General features: G+C 45.8%; 1 protein-coding gene across 2 annotated transcripts in view; it reads right to left on the bottom strand.

Moving 5' to 3' along the window:
- The window catches only part of LOC104325022 (growth hormone receptor), a 256,244-nt gene that overhangs the window by 75,826 nt on the left and 165,173 nt on the right, over positions 1-15,245 (bottom strand). For both annotated transcript variants that reach the window (XM_069775195.1, XM_069775196.1), the window contains one exon: positions 4,917-4,996. In XM_069775195.1, coding sequence (XP_069631296.1) covers positions 4,917-4,986 — 70 coding nt within the window. In that variant the 5' untranslated portion in view covers positions 4,987-4,996. The remainder of the gene's footprint in view (positions 1-4,916; positions 4,997-15,245) is intronic.

The following is a 15,245-nucleotide window of genomic DNA, read 5'->3' as shown; positions in this document are numbered from 1 at the left end:
CATGAAATGTATATAAGGAATGTAACGGTAACATAAAGTTGCGGGCCTGTGGCGGAGCATTGCCTCCCCGGCCGCCCAGCGCTGTTTTGCTCTCTTATCGCTTGCTAATAAATTAGATTTTTTTATTCAATACAAATTGGCTCCTCCAATTTGTCACGAGCGTTTATAACAGCTGTGAGTCAATACGGAATCCGCTTATTGATAAAGCCAGTAAGAAACCCTCGGTCAAGTGTTTTAATTGTGGTAAACTTGGACACATCAAGAGCCAATGTAGAGTTTCTGCTAACAAAAAGACGGTGCAACAGTTGTAAGAAAGATAACCATACCACCAAGAATGCAGGAAGAAGGGAAACTTTACACCGAGCGCCAAGGCCCCTCGCACGACGACACAAATGCAAGGGGTTTGGGCTGCCGGCCCTCAGGCAGCCTCGCAACTACCAGATCCGCCCTGCAGGAAGCTCCGGAGTGGACATGGAAACCGCAGTACACATTCAACATAAAGGGACCATTGGGGTTTGGGCTTAGTGCATTTTAATGGGGCGATCTTCAACAGCTCTAAAAGGAATTCTGGTAGTCCCAGGGCTTATTGATGCAGATTATTGTGGGACTGTGAAAATTATGATTCATGTTTTAATCCCTCCTGTTTCTATTCCTAAAGGTACCAGAATAGCACAATTAGTTCCATTCAGGTCGTGTGTTCCGAACCCAGGTGAAGTACAACGTGGAGATGGTGGATTCGGCTCCACAGGGAAACCACAGGTATACTTTGCCATGGACATAAGAAGAGGTAAACCAGAAAAGGTAGTGCAATTGGAAGGGCCTGACGGAGTTATCGTCAAGAAACCGATGACAATCGATACAGGAGCTGATGTTACGATTATTTCACAATATATTTGGCCTCCATCATGGCCATTGATCAATCCAAATTTTGGCATTGGAGGGATAGGGGGCACACAAGCCACCTTAGTAAGTCAGCTACCCATTACCCATTTGTGTTCCCTGACGGTGAACACGTTACGATGCGTCCGTATGTCATGACTACCCCAACTGAATTGTTTGGCCTCATAGGCCGTGATTTATTGAGCCAAATGAAGGCAATGTTAGTGACCCATCCTTTTTAGGAGCTGTCACTGAGGGGCAGCCAATCCTGAAAATTAGCTGGAAAACAGATGAGCCTGTTTGGATTGATCAGTGGCCGCTAAATTCTGAAAGGCTGCTAAAAATACAGGAGTTAGTTAAGGACCAATTGAGAGCGGGACATATTGTTCCTTCTACTAGTCCATGGAATACACCAATATTTACCATTCCCAAGAAAAGTGGGAAATGGAGACTGTTACATGATCTCAGAGCTGTGAATGCAGTGATGCACAGTATGGGAGCCCTGCAGCTGGGTTTGCCGTCTCCAGTTATGCTTCCAGAAGAATGGGATTTGTTAATTATAGATCTAAAGGATTGTTTTTTCAGTATTCCCTTACACCCAGGAGATCGTGAACGGTTTGCCTTTTCTATCCCGGAGCGGAACCATCAAGCGCCCATGCAGCGGTATCAGTGGAAAGTGCTCCCTCAAGGCATGAAGAATTCACCAACTCTCTGTCAGATTGCGGTAGGTAAGGCCTTGCATTCTCTGCGAAAAGACTACCCGGAGGCTACCATCATACATTACAGGGATGACATTCTACTGTCCTATCAGGATGAGTCTGTGTTGCAACGCCTCTATGATCAGACAGTCCGGCAACTAAGTGAATATGGGCTACACATATCCCCTAACAAAACACAAATGGGACCTTCTGTTAGTTATCTAGGCACTCAATTAACCCCCCGCACAGTCACCGCTCAAAGTTTTATGGTCCCTGACCAAGTGTATACTTTACATGATGCCCAAAAGTTAGTAGGCAAACTATTGTGGCTGAGGAACTTCGTTCCCATTGCTGAAGATGAAATGAATCTCTTGTACCAACTACTCCGGGGGGGGGAACCCTTGCAGACGCCACGTGTATTGCAACCAGCACAACGTGAGTTGCTAGAAAACATAGCCCAACGGGCCCAGCAGTGGGGCCTGCAGAGGTTTCAACCCACACAGCCAGTTGATGCACGGCTCTTTGTGGCCAGTCAGAGCTGCCACGGTGTATTGATACAGACTGCGGAAGGCCCGGAGTGGCCCTTTGCGTGGCTACATCAGGGTAAGGTACACACAGCTATCATTAGTTGGCCGCTGTTGGTAGCCGCCATGATCATGCGTTGCCGGGGGGCTTGTCAACATTTTACCGGCAGAGACCCAGACCGCATTGTTTTGCCCTGCTCCCTAACGCAATGGAATTTAGTTTATCTGCAGGTGTCTGTTTTGTAGGGTGCATTAGCAGAGTTTGTGGGGACAGTAGCGGGACATGAGGTCCATCCTTGTGGGGAGATCTTGCGTGCCTTACCCATTCTCCCAGCACAGCAGGTGGCGAAACACCATAATGACGGGCGCACAATCTTTACTGACGCGTCCTCCAAGACCAGCAAGGCCGTTTGTGTTTGGAGAGAAGATGGGGTATGGCACCAGGTAGTATATACTGAGCCAAGTCGCTCAGTGAAGTTTTTGGAGGCCAAGGCAGTGACCATGGCATTGTTACGTTGGCCGACTGAGCCCTTAAATGTGGTCATGGATTCACTGTATGTATATAAGCTTTTGGTTGCGGGGGAATGGGCGCTAGCTTCTTCCACGGAGATAGCCGGTATGCTGCTGAACGCCTTGCAGTTACGTAGTGCACCCGTTTTCCCTATTCATGTCACCAATCATTCTGGTCTCCCTGGACCATTAGCTGAAGGGAACAGCCGCGCTGACCAGGCAGCGCAAGCGTTGTTGGCTGTTGTTGGTGATGATGACATCACGCCAGCAAGAGCACGCACGATAACATTACACCGCCTCTTGCATTGCGGTCCACGAGGCTTGGTGGCACTAACGGGCATTTCTCGTGCTGAAGCCAAAGAAATTGTCGCGGCCTGCCCCCATTGTGCCCAAGGACCCCTTTGGGAAGCTGGGGTCAACCCTCGTGGTTTGCGACCAAATCAGATCTGGCAAACAGATATTACGGAATATGCTCCTTTTAAGCCACTGCAGTATTTGCATGTTACCGTAGACACCTATAGTAGATATATTCTTGCTACAGCGCATAGTAAGCAGAATAGCTTGGCAGTTATACAACATTGGCGTGCTTGCATAGCTCAATTAGGTATTCCACAACAGATCAAGATGGATAATGGTGCAGCTTATACTGGGGAAAAGGTGAAACGGTTTTGTGCGACCTGGGGTATTGACCTTGTACATGGCATCCCTTATAATAGCACCGACCAGGCCATTGTAGAACGAGCACATCGAACCTTAAAGACCCTGCTCGATCGGCTTAGGGAGGGGGAGCAGGAGGAGCCCTCCTGGTTACGGGATAACTCACCTGTTCTCCGTACACAGCATCTTCTGTTAACTGCGTTAACTTCATTAAATCAGACAGTTCGAGGGGACCTGGAGCAGACGGCGGCGCAATGACACTTTACGAACACAGAAGAGAAAGGCCCCTACCCATTGGTCCGCGTGCGTGACCCTCAGACACGCCAATGGGATGGGCCGTTTGAGCTGCGTTGTCTCGGGCGAGGGTACGCCTGTGTACAGACGCCTGAAGGGCTACTGAAATGGGTCCCTAGTCGTATGGTTCGTCCTGCCCTAACCTCATAGTGTTTGAGTGTTTTTCCTTACAGATCGCTGTCATCCTTTCCTGGCTTGTGACAGCTTGGGTATCTGCTACAAATTTCTGGCAGTGGATGCAAAACCAATTGGGGGCCCTGATGTGTATCCGGATGACATCCTTCTCAGAGCCCATCAATACATGTCTTTATGGGATCCGGCTGTCAGAGACAGAGCTGAAAACATTGTGTACGAACAAGTGTCAACAGAAGAGTCAGAATCGCTCACAGCCGGGAATCTGGATGCCCCAGACAGTAAGCCTTAACATCAGCATACCAACGATAAACTTTATAAAGTAATAGAAGTAATTCTTTCCCAGCCTTAACTTTCCATTTACCACTTGTGTGAATTCTCTGTGAAGGAGCTCCTTGCTCTGCAAGGTAAATGGGACATTTACGTGTGTTTAAGACACAGTGTTTCAACTTAGTTGTAGAAATATGCTTATGCTCATAGTACTTTGCACAGTTATTTCTTTGCGTAGAACTGTTCATAACCATAGAAGCTAGCTAGTCATAGGGAGGGGGAGATGTAGGGTTTGGCGTTCAGAAGATCTCGCGATGTCACGGAAAGATGGAGGGTTAGTCACAGCCCTATGACGTATCTGTAATCCCGCCTACCCTTGTTAGTATAAAAGGAATTAACTGCGCAATAAAAGGCAGAAGTTGGCGCTCACACTGTGTGTGTTATCTGTCTCTTTCCCTGGTCCGGGCCGACCAGTGATCTAATCGCGGCACCTTGATATGTAGCGAACGCTACACACGTACAGTCTTAAAATGCTTCCTCCATACTTCCAAATAGCTCTACATTTAACATATAATTATACTAAAAAGACTTGTTAAGGGGAAAAAAAGAAAAAAGTTTCTATAAAAAATTAACCCCATACAATTCTTTCATAATTTCAGTACCAGAGCAAAGAAAATCCAGGTATCTAACACCAACATTGATCCAGCCTGTTTACACATCACACACCTAATGCTGTCTATGAAATTCACCTTCATTCTGCAACGTCTCAATCTCATCCACTATCTTTACAAGAAGATTAAGTGACATATTTTTCACATTTCACATGATGTACCCAGGTTACTGTAATCAAGGAACATGCATAATCCTGACACATATAATATAAAAATACTCTTTATATAAAGCTATATATATACATACACACAAAGGCACAGAAAGGTATCATAAAACTTACCATCACTTGCAGAAAGTGAGTCATTTGCACAGACCAGTGCCAAAGTAAACAGCAGATGCTGAAGATCCATACCTCTAATTCTGTAATAATAAAAGACATAACAGAGTTTCTTTATAAACTGATATTACATTAGCTAGTTTAATTGAATTTCTGATTGGATTTAAACCAGAAGTGTATTTAGTTTACAGTTTATTGCCTCATAAAGCATTACATCATCTTGCAGTCTAGGACAGATCGTAAATACTATCTTTACAAGAGAACTAGCTTATGGGTCTCTAGTTCATTTAATATAGAGGGAAAAAAAATTAGTATTGTCAATCTCTAGCTTGCTTCTAGGGAGTAACCACACTCCCCCCACAGCAGCCTTTGGGGAATGGATCCCAATGAGTAGCCTAGGTTAAACGTGAAAGTAGAAGAATAGTATCTCTTTCAGGGAACAGAGATGATGATGCCCTTTCCAGCTCATGCTCCTCTGAAGCTGTGTTCGTCTTTGCAGGCCAGGTGTCCTGGTTTCAGTTGGGATAGAGTTAATTTTCATTCTAGTAGCTGGTATAGTGTTATGTTTTGGGTTCAGTATGAGAAGAATGCCGATAACACACTGATGTTTTCAGTTGTTGCTAAGTAGTGTTTAGACTAAGTCCAGGATTTTTCAGCTTCTCATGCCCAGCCAGCAAGAAGGCTGGAGGGTGTGGAATAATTGCTGGACGTGACTTATTGATATGTCCCCCTCTTAAGGGAAGGTAAACCTCCAAGGTGGAATGCGGTGGATATACACGAAATCTGTTCCATAATAATTCCCTAAGCAACATAACCTGCAACCTTAGATGTTAGCAACACCAGGGGAGCTTGGTATGCTGACTCTGAGAGAAACAACATGGAGGGTGGAGCGGAGTGGAGACACCGTGGCCAGGCTCTGTGATATCATTGCAGGGATAGGGAACTGGAACTAATGGAACAAGAATGAAAGGTCCCTGCATTGAATCCACTGAAGCAAGGATGTAAAACAATGGGGTTCTGTCAACCTACTGCTCTACTTCTGATTTATATCATAAGTGCCTCATTCTGGAGTACTAACATGGAACTTTGTTCATTATAATCTCATTATAATACTAAAACACACCTCCATCCCAAAAGCTACCCACCTTCAAGGTGTGACCACCCTTCACTGAACATGGTCTCAGAATTTTCTCTAGCATATACCTTTAAAAGTAAAGTGAGGAGATTTTACACCAATCATAATAAAGGTATGTATGACTAGAGTCACTCAAGCTCCACCTAAAAAATAAGAAAATATAAAAGGGCTTAAGAGAGGAGGAATGTTAGGGAAGACACCAGCATAGACAAGTCAGGAGGACATCGCTGACTTCTGGGATCAGTCGATGGGCTAAACCTCTCTTCCCCCCCATAGGGACACCTATTGGGTAAGATTTGAACCCTCGGTTATACCGAGTGCTTCCCCAGAAAACTTAGAAATCTCTATAGAGTTTTTCCATAATTTAGTGTTCTTGTAGTCAACTGTATTATTATTTGCACGTGCTTTGCAGACAGTGTATTTATCACCGGCAATCCAAAAGAACCTGTACTCCTGTTGCTTTAATAAACTGCGCTGCTCATTAATCTAGCTGTGATAGTTCGTTGAACATGACCAAACTCCTTAAGTCTGGCAATTCTAGTGCGTTGAACGAGGCTAAATTGAAAGTACAGTGCCAGTGCACTATTAGTGCATCCGTAATCATGATTGATAGTTGAATATATTGAACGTGACTGGACTTATAGTGCTGAATTAGGTATCACCCAGAATCTAAGCCTAGCCGCCCCCAGCCCTCTGATATCTGAGGACAAGCTGGAATGCAAGGGGGTTTATTTTCTGCCAAACTTCATTACGCTTTAACGCAACAGAGGGGCACAAGAAGCTGGGAGGGGACACAGCCAGGACAGCTGACCCAAAGTGGCCAAAGGGGTATTCCATACCATGTGATGTCATGCCTAGTATATAAACTGGGGGGAGTTGGCCTGGGGGGATCGCTGCTTGGAAATTAACTGGGAATTGGTCAGCGAGTGGTGAGCAATTGCATTGTGCATAATTTGTTTTGCATATTCCAATCCTTTTATTAGTATTGTCATTTTATTATTGTTATTATTATCATTATTAGTTTCTTCCTTTCTGTTCTATTAAACCGTTCTTATCTCAACCCACGAGTTTTACTTTGTTTTTTCCCAATCCTCTCCCCCATCCCAGTGGGGGGGGGAGTGAGTGAGTGGCTGCGTGGTGCTTAGTTGCTGACTGGGGTTAGACCATGACAGTCCTTTTTGGCACCCAACGTGGGGCACAAAGGGTTGAGATAACAACAGATCTGACCAGAGCGTGTGAAAATGAATTTGTTACAAGTATTCATTACATTAGTTTAATAGTCGCTGGTCACAATGTCGCTTTATGAACTCTTAGAGTTGTGGCACTCATTTTTAGAGTTCTGTTATTTATCACCTCACTTGCTGTATGTAGTCCCTGTTCTGCTGCTTATCATCCATGGGAGGTGGATTAAAGTTTTTGCTTTGATGTATTCTGTAATACTGGCTTGTGGTATGATAAAATTATCGGTCGTGGGACTAATCCGGTATTTGCACTCAGCATTGTCGACACCTCTACAATTCGGTAGCCATCTCTGGGAAACTATTAATAATTACACCCTTTACCTTCCCTCCTCGGAAACCCAATCTATGGGTGAGACACCTTTCTTCCCCTTTCCCTTCTCCTCCAGTCTAGTTACAATGGCATTTGAGAATTTTGAAAAATTTGAATACCCTTGGGAAGTTGAAACCAGCATGGTCCTCTTGCTAGGAACTAGCATGTTCCTGAATGTTGTTCAGGCCTTCTTTAGGGTTAAACAACTATTTAAGAATATCACCCAGACATCTGCCCCAAGACTAGATAATTATGAGTGGCAGGGTGTGTGGGGTAGTATGGGCAAGTATCTAGGACAGTGGGCACCTCCAGTGTTTTGGAACTTTACTCCTGAACATGTGCAAAATCCTGAAAAACTAGTAGAACATTTGGAAATAGTATGCTGTCACCCTGAAAATTCCAGAGACACAAATCACTGCAATGTGCTAGGGCCTGGCCCACGCCTATCGAGCCCCGTTCAACACTATTCAGTAACCTCAAGGGGAAGAGAAGGTCCCTGGATCTGACAACAAGGTGACGGGCACCGTGTCCACTCCAAACCTCGGCAACAGGCGCCACGGCCCCTCCAATCCCAGTGATAGGCACTGCAACCACTCCAACTGCTGTGACAGGCACTGCAGCTGAATCAGAGAACCAACCCGTACCAGTATCAGTTGCCCCCATACAGAAGAAGAAATATACAAAAAAATCAGTTCGCTTAGCAAAGGATGAAGATGAGCCAGGGTCATCACGGGAACAGGAGGAAGAGGCAGAACCAGAGGTAATCACCCAATCTCTATCCCTGAGTGAGCTGCGGGATATGCGAAAAGATTTCAGCTGTTGTCCAGGTGAGCACATTATCACCTGGTGTCGTGGTTTAACCCCAGCCAGCAACTAAGCACCACGCAGCCACTCACTCACTCCCCCCCACCCAGTGGGATGGGGGAGAAAATCAGGAAAAGAAGTAAAACTCGTGGGTTGAGATAAGAACGGTTTAATAGAACAGAAAGGAAGAAACTAATAATGATAATGATAACACTAATAAAATGACAACAGTAGTAATAAAAGGATTGGAATGTACAAATGATGCGCAGGGCAATTGCTCACCACCCGCCGACCGACACCCAGCCAGTCCCCGAGCGGTAAATCCCTGCCCCCCACTTCCCAGTTCCTAAACTAGATGGGACGTCACATGGTATGGAATACACCGTTGGCCAGTTTGGGTCAGGTGCCCTGGCTGGGCATGAGAAGCTGAAAAATCCTTGACTATAGTCTAAACACTACTGAGCAACAACTGAAAACATCAGTATTATCAACATTCTTCACATACTGAACTCAAAACATAGCACTGTACCAGCTACTAGGAAGACAGTTAACTCTATCCCAGCTGAAACCAGGACACCTGGCTTCTCCGATGCTGGGACAATGAGGATAGTAGCCTGGAATTAGAAGGTAGGGAAGCCAAGCAGCTGGGATCGCTTGCCAGGGAAGGTGGCATTGACAAGGCAATTGGAAAAGGGACACAAGCCATCAGCCTCTGGAGGCGACTCCTATCAAGCATGAAGGAAAGGTGCCCCTTCAAGGAAGTTGTTATATGTCAACCAGGCAAGTGGACCACCATGGAGAGAGGTATCCAATATCTGAGGGAAGTAGCTGTGCTAGAGATGATTCATCATGACCCAGGCAATGGACAATTACCCAAACATCCAGACAAAGTCCAATGCACACGACCCATGTGGCAGAAGTTTGTACAGAGCACACCATCGTCCTATGCCAACTCACTGCCAATAATGACCTGGAAGGATGAAGAGGCACCGACAGTGGAGGAAGTGGCTCGCCAACTCCGTCAATACGAAGAAAATCTCTCCTCCTCCCTACAAGCCTGCATTTCGGCTGTGGAAAAGCTGTCCTGGGATTTCCAGCATTTCAGAGGATATGTCCTACTCCCCACCTGTATGGAACCATATCTCAGCTATTAGGGGTAAGCATTCCTCCGCTCAAGAGAGAGGAGACAGAAGGTACACGCGACGGGGTACCCTGTGGTTTTACCTATGTGACCATGGAGAGGACATGAGGAAATGGGATGGAAAACCTACCTCGGTCCTAGATGCACGGGTACATGAGTAGCGAGGAAAAACCACCACAAAAGGGGATTATTCCAGGAAAAAGACCACTCTAGTTTCCAAACAGAGTAGAAGGGCAGATCTTATTTCTGATCCTCTTGATGGGACTTCTAAGTCAATTTTACAATATGTGGGTAATGGATACTCTGACCAGGATTAGAGGGGCCCTGCCTCCAGCCAGGTGGAGGAAAGGTACAACCGGGTTTATTGGACTGTGTGGATTCGATGGCCTGGCATGTCAGACCCACAGGAGTACAAGGCTCTAGTAGACACTGGTGCACAGTGCACTCTAATGCCATGAAGTTATACAGGGGCAGAACCCATCTGTATTTCTGGTGTGACAGGGGGATCCCAAGAATAACTGTATTGGAGGCTGAAGTAAGCCTAACTGGGAATGAATGGCATAAACATCCCATTGTGACTGGTCCAGAGGCCCCGTGCATCCTTGGCATAGACTACCTCAGGAGAGGGTATTTTAAGGACCGAAAGGGGTATCAATGGGCTTTTGGTATAGCTGCCTTGGAGATGGAGGGAATGAAACAGCTCTCTACCCTGCCTGGTCTCTCTCAAGACCCTTCGATTGTGGGGTTGCTGAGGGTTGAAGAACAACGACAGGTGCCAATTGCTACCACAACGTTGCACCGGCAGCAATATTGAACCAACCGAGACTCCCTGATTCCCATCCACAAGTTGATTCATAAACTGGAGACCCAAGGAGTGATCAGCAAAACTCGCTCACCCTTTAATAGTCCCATATGGCCAGTGCTAATGGAGAGTTTTAATTTTTTTAATGAAATTCAAGTGTAATAGAAAGTGGAGACTAACAGTTGACTATCATGGCCTGAATGAAATCATGCTACCACTGAGTGCTGCCATGCCAGACATGCTAGAACTTCAATACGAACTAGAGTCAAAGGCAGCGAAGTGGTACGCCACAATTGACATTGCTAATGCGTTTTTCTCAATCCCTTTGGCAGCGGAGTGCAGGCGACAGTTTGCCTTTACTTGGAGGGGCATCCAGTACACCTGGAATCGACTGCCCCAGGGGTGGAAACACAGCCCCACCATTTGCCATGGACTGATCCAGGCTGCACTGGAAAAAGGTGAAGCTCCAGAATACCTGCAATACATAGATGACATCATCATATGGGGCAACACAGCAGAAGAAATCTTTGAGAAAGGGAAGAAAATAATTCAAACCCTTCTGAAAGCCAGTTTTGCCATAAAAGAAAGTAAGGTCAAGGGACCTGCACAGGAGATCCAGTTCTTAGGAATAAAATGGCAAGATAAACGTCGTCAGATCCCAATGGATGTGATCAACAAAATAGCAGCTATGTCCCCAACGACTAATAAAAAGGAAAACACAAGCTTTCTTAGGTGTTGTGGGTTTTTGGAGAATACATATTCAAAATTACAGTCTAATTGTAAGTCCTCTCTATCAAGTGACCCAGAAGAAGAATGATATTAAATGGGGCCCTGAGCAACAACAAGCCTTTGAACAAATTAAATGGGACATTGTTCATACAGTAGCTCTTGGGCCAGTCCGGGCAGGACCAGATGTTAAAAATGTGCTCTACACTGCAGCTGGGGAGAATGGTCCTACCTGGAGTGTCTGGCAGAAAGCACCTGGGGAGACCCAAGGCCAACCCCTGGGGTTTTGGAGTTGAGGATATCAAGGATCCAAGGCTTACCGTACTCCAACTGAAAAAGAGATACTGGCAGCATATGAAGGAGTTCGAGCTGCCTCAGAAGTGGTTGGTACTGAAACACAGCTCCTCTTAGCACCCCGACTGCCAGTGCTGGGCTGGATGTTCAAAGGGAGGGTCTCCTCTACACATCATGCAACTGATGCCACGTGGAGTAAGTGGGTCTCACTGATCACACAATGGGCTCGCATAGAAAACCCCAGTTGCCCAGGGATTTTGGAAGTGATCATGGACTGGCCAGAAGGCAAAGATTTTGGAATGTCGCCAGAGGAGGAGGTGGCACGTGCTGAAGAGGCCCCGCTGTATAATAAACCGTCAGAAAATGAGAGGCAGTATGCCCTGTTCACTGATGGGTCCTGTCGCATTGTGGGAAAGCATCGGAGGTGGAAAGCTGCTGTATGGAGTCCTATACGACAAGTCGCAGAAACTGCTGAAGGAGAAGGTGAATCGAGTCAGTTTGCAGAGGTGAAAGCCATCCAGCTAGCATTAGATATTGCTGAAAGAGAAAAGTGGCCAGTGCTCTATCTCTATACTGACTCATGGATGGTGGCAAATGCCCTGTGGGGGTGGTTACAGCAATGGAAGCAGAGCAACTGGCAGCGCAGAGGTAAACCCATTTGGGCTGCCGCACTGTGGCAAGATATTGCTGTTCGGCTAGAGAATCTGGTTGTAAAAGTACGTCATGTAGATGCTCATGTACCCAAGAGCCGGGCCACTGAAGAACATCAAAACAACCAGCAGGTGGATCAGGCTGCCAAGATTGAAGTGGCTGAGGTGGACCTGGACTGGCAACATAAGGGTGAGCTATTTATGGCTCGGTGGGCCCATGAGACCTCAGGCCATCAGGGAAGAGATGCAACATATAGATGGGCTCGCGATCGAGGAGTGGACTTGACCATGGACACTATCGCGCAGGTTATCCATGAATGTGAAACATGTGCTGCAATTAAGCAAGCCAAGCGGTTAAAGCCCCTGTGGTATGGAGGGCGATGGCTGAAATATAAATATGGGGAAGCCTGGCAGATTGACTATATCACACTCCCACAAACTCGCCAAGGCAAGTGCCATGTGCTTACAATGGTGGAAGCAACCACCGGATGGCTGGAAACATATTCTGTACCCCATGCCACTGCCCGGAACACTATCCTGGGCCTTGAGAAGCAAGGCGACATGGCACCCCAGAAAGAATCAAGTTGGACAACGGGACTCATTTCCGAAACAACCTCATAGCCAATCTGCCAATCGGGGTGCCCCTGCACAGTCAGAATTTTTACATACTGTAGAAGGGGATAAAGTCCCTGTAGTGCACATGAAAATTATGTTAGGGAAACCAGTCTGGGTTGCTCCTGCCTCAGGCAAAGGTAAACCCATTCTTGGGATTACTTTTGCTCAAGGGCCTGGGTGCACTTGGTGGGTGATGCGAAAAGATGGGGAAGTCCGATGTGTGCCTCAAGGGGATTTGATTTTAGGTGAGAATAGCCAATGAATTAAACTGTATGATATTAGTTGCTATATAACCCTGCTACTGTATGTTATCATTACTATAATTGTTATATGCTATATCCATAGTACTATAGTAAGAATCACTTAGATCAAGCAAGAAAGAACTGTGATAAAACTGAGCAAAGCGCAGTAGTGATGGAACCAGAACTGACTCCAGCATGCAACAATCCAACGGTGCACACCATCCTCCTGCTGCGACAAATGTCATCTGCTCGTCAAACTGCACTGAAGCCCAATCCTGCTCTACTGACTTGAGAGGACTTTGCACCATCCCTCCTGCCCAGACAGACTGGTATGACAGATGGAGCCCAGAGTCAGAAACTAAATGAACTCAACAAACGTTTTATGAACATGACCCATGAACTAAAGGAATGATATCTCTGTGTGTGTATACATATATATATATATATATATATAAAAAATTGTTCATATGTCTCAAAGGGACAGAAAAGGTGATGATGATTGACCAGGATGTAACTAAAGGTATGGGAACTGAGCATGACGTCAATGGTATAGAATAAGGGTGGATACTGTCCTGGTTTCAGCTGGGATAGAGTTAACTGTCTTCCTAGTAGCTGGTACAGTGCTATGTTTTGAGTTCAGTATGAGAAGAATGTTGATAACACACTGATGTTTTCAGTTGTTGCTAAGTAGTGTTTAGTCTCAAGTCAAGGATTTTTCAGCTTCTCATGCCCAGCCAGCAAGAAAGCTGGAGGGGCACAAGAAGTTGGCACAGGACACAGCCAAGACACCTGACCCAAACTGGCCAACAGGGTATTCCATACCATGTGACGCCACATCTAGTATATAAACTGGGGGGAGTGGGGGTGGGGGATTGCCGCTCGGGGACTAGCTGGGTGTTGATCGGCGGGTGGTGAGCATTTGCACTGCGCATCATTTGTACATTCCAATCCTTTTATTATTACTGTTGTCATTTTCTTAGTGTTATCATTATCATTATTAGTTTCTTCTTTTCTGTTCTATTAAACCATTCTTATCTCAACCCACGAGTTTTACTTCTTTTCCCGATTTTCTCCCCCATCCCACTGGGTGGGTGGGGGGGAGAGTGAGCGGCTGCATGGTGCTTAGTTGCTGGCTGGGCTTAAACCACGACAGGAAGCTCAGTTGAAAGAACATAAGTTAGGAGAACGTGTTGAAATGATGTTAATGCAAGCCCCAAAACCTCCTGACATACTTCAGAACCACAGAAACAGGAATCAAAAACCGGATACACCCTGGATGGTTATTGGGCCTGCCTGTCTGGAAAGTCAATATTCGTCAATGGATAAATGATGATGGCCGTTATATTATGCTTCCTGTAGGTCCTCACCAAAAACCAACTAAATTTCTAATAGATACAGGAGCACAAATATCTGTACTTACCCAAACTGATGCAATCACCTTAGGATTACGAACAGGCCGACCTAAAGTTAAATTAACTGGCATTAATGGCGGCAGTGAACTATGCCCCACTGTTAAAGTAAAAATTTGGCTTCCCCGCAAAAAATTATTAACCTCAGTTCACTTTGCAGTAAACGATCACTATGAAAACATATTGGGGTTTGATCTTTTAATGGGACAAACCTGGCAGCTACCAAATGGTAGTATATGGTCATTCGGATCTGGAAGTCTAGGGGTGGAATCTAAAACTGCTGACATCCATCTTTTGCAAGCAGCACCTGCACTCCCTGACTCTAGTCTCAATAATGTTCCCCAGTATCTGGTGTCAGCTGTCACCGAAGATGGAATTTCAGCTGTTATTGTGGACTTGGAGTCTCGGCAAATTATTTTTTCGGACGCATTCTCCATATAATTCCCCTGTATGGCCTGTTCACAAACTTGATGGTAGATGGCGTCTTACGATTGATTATCGGCATCTTATAGCCAACACTGCACCCTCAACAACAGCAGTTCCTAATATTGCAAACTTAACTGCCACTCTACAAGCAGCTGCCCATGAATGGATGGCTGTTTTAGATATCAAGGAGATATTCTTTATGGTCCCTTTGCAAGAACAGGATAAACCCAGTTTTGCATTTACTTGGGAAGTAGTACAGTATACCTTTAACAGGCTTCCCCAAGGTTACAAACACTCCCCTACTATTGCTTATGGAGCACTAGTGGAACTTTTACAGCAAGTATCAATTCCACCAGAAACCCGTCTCTATCAATACATAGATGACATTTTGATTGGGGGCGATTCCCAAGAGGCAGTAAGAACAGCAGCTGCCTCTGTATGGGAAACCTTAAATAATGCCAGAGTAGCCATACCACTGGACAAGTGTCAGGGACCCGCCCAAGAAGTGAAATTTCTAGGAACTTGGTGGATTGTTGG

Source organism: Haliaeetus albicilla, chromosome W (assembly GCF_947461875.1).
Source record: "Haliaeetus albicilla chromosome W, bHalAlb1.1, whole genome shotgun sequence".
Taxonomy (NCBI): domain Eukaryota; kingdom Metazoa; phylum Chordata; class Aves; order Accipitriformes; family Accipitridae; genus Haliaeetus; species Haliaeetus albicilla.
The sequence above is the reverse complement of the archived record's forward strand: the minus strand, read 5'-3'. Positions and strand labels throughout refer to the sequence as shown.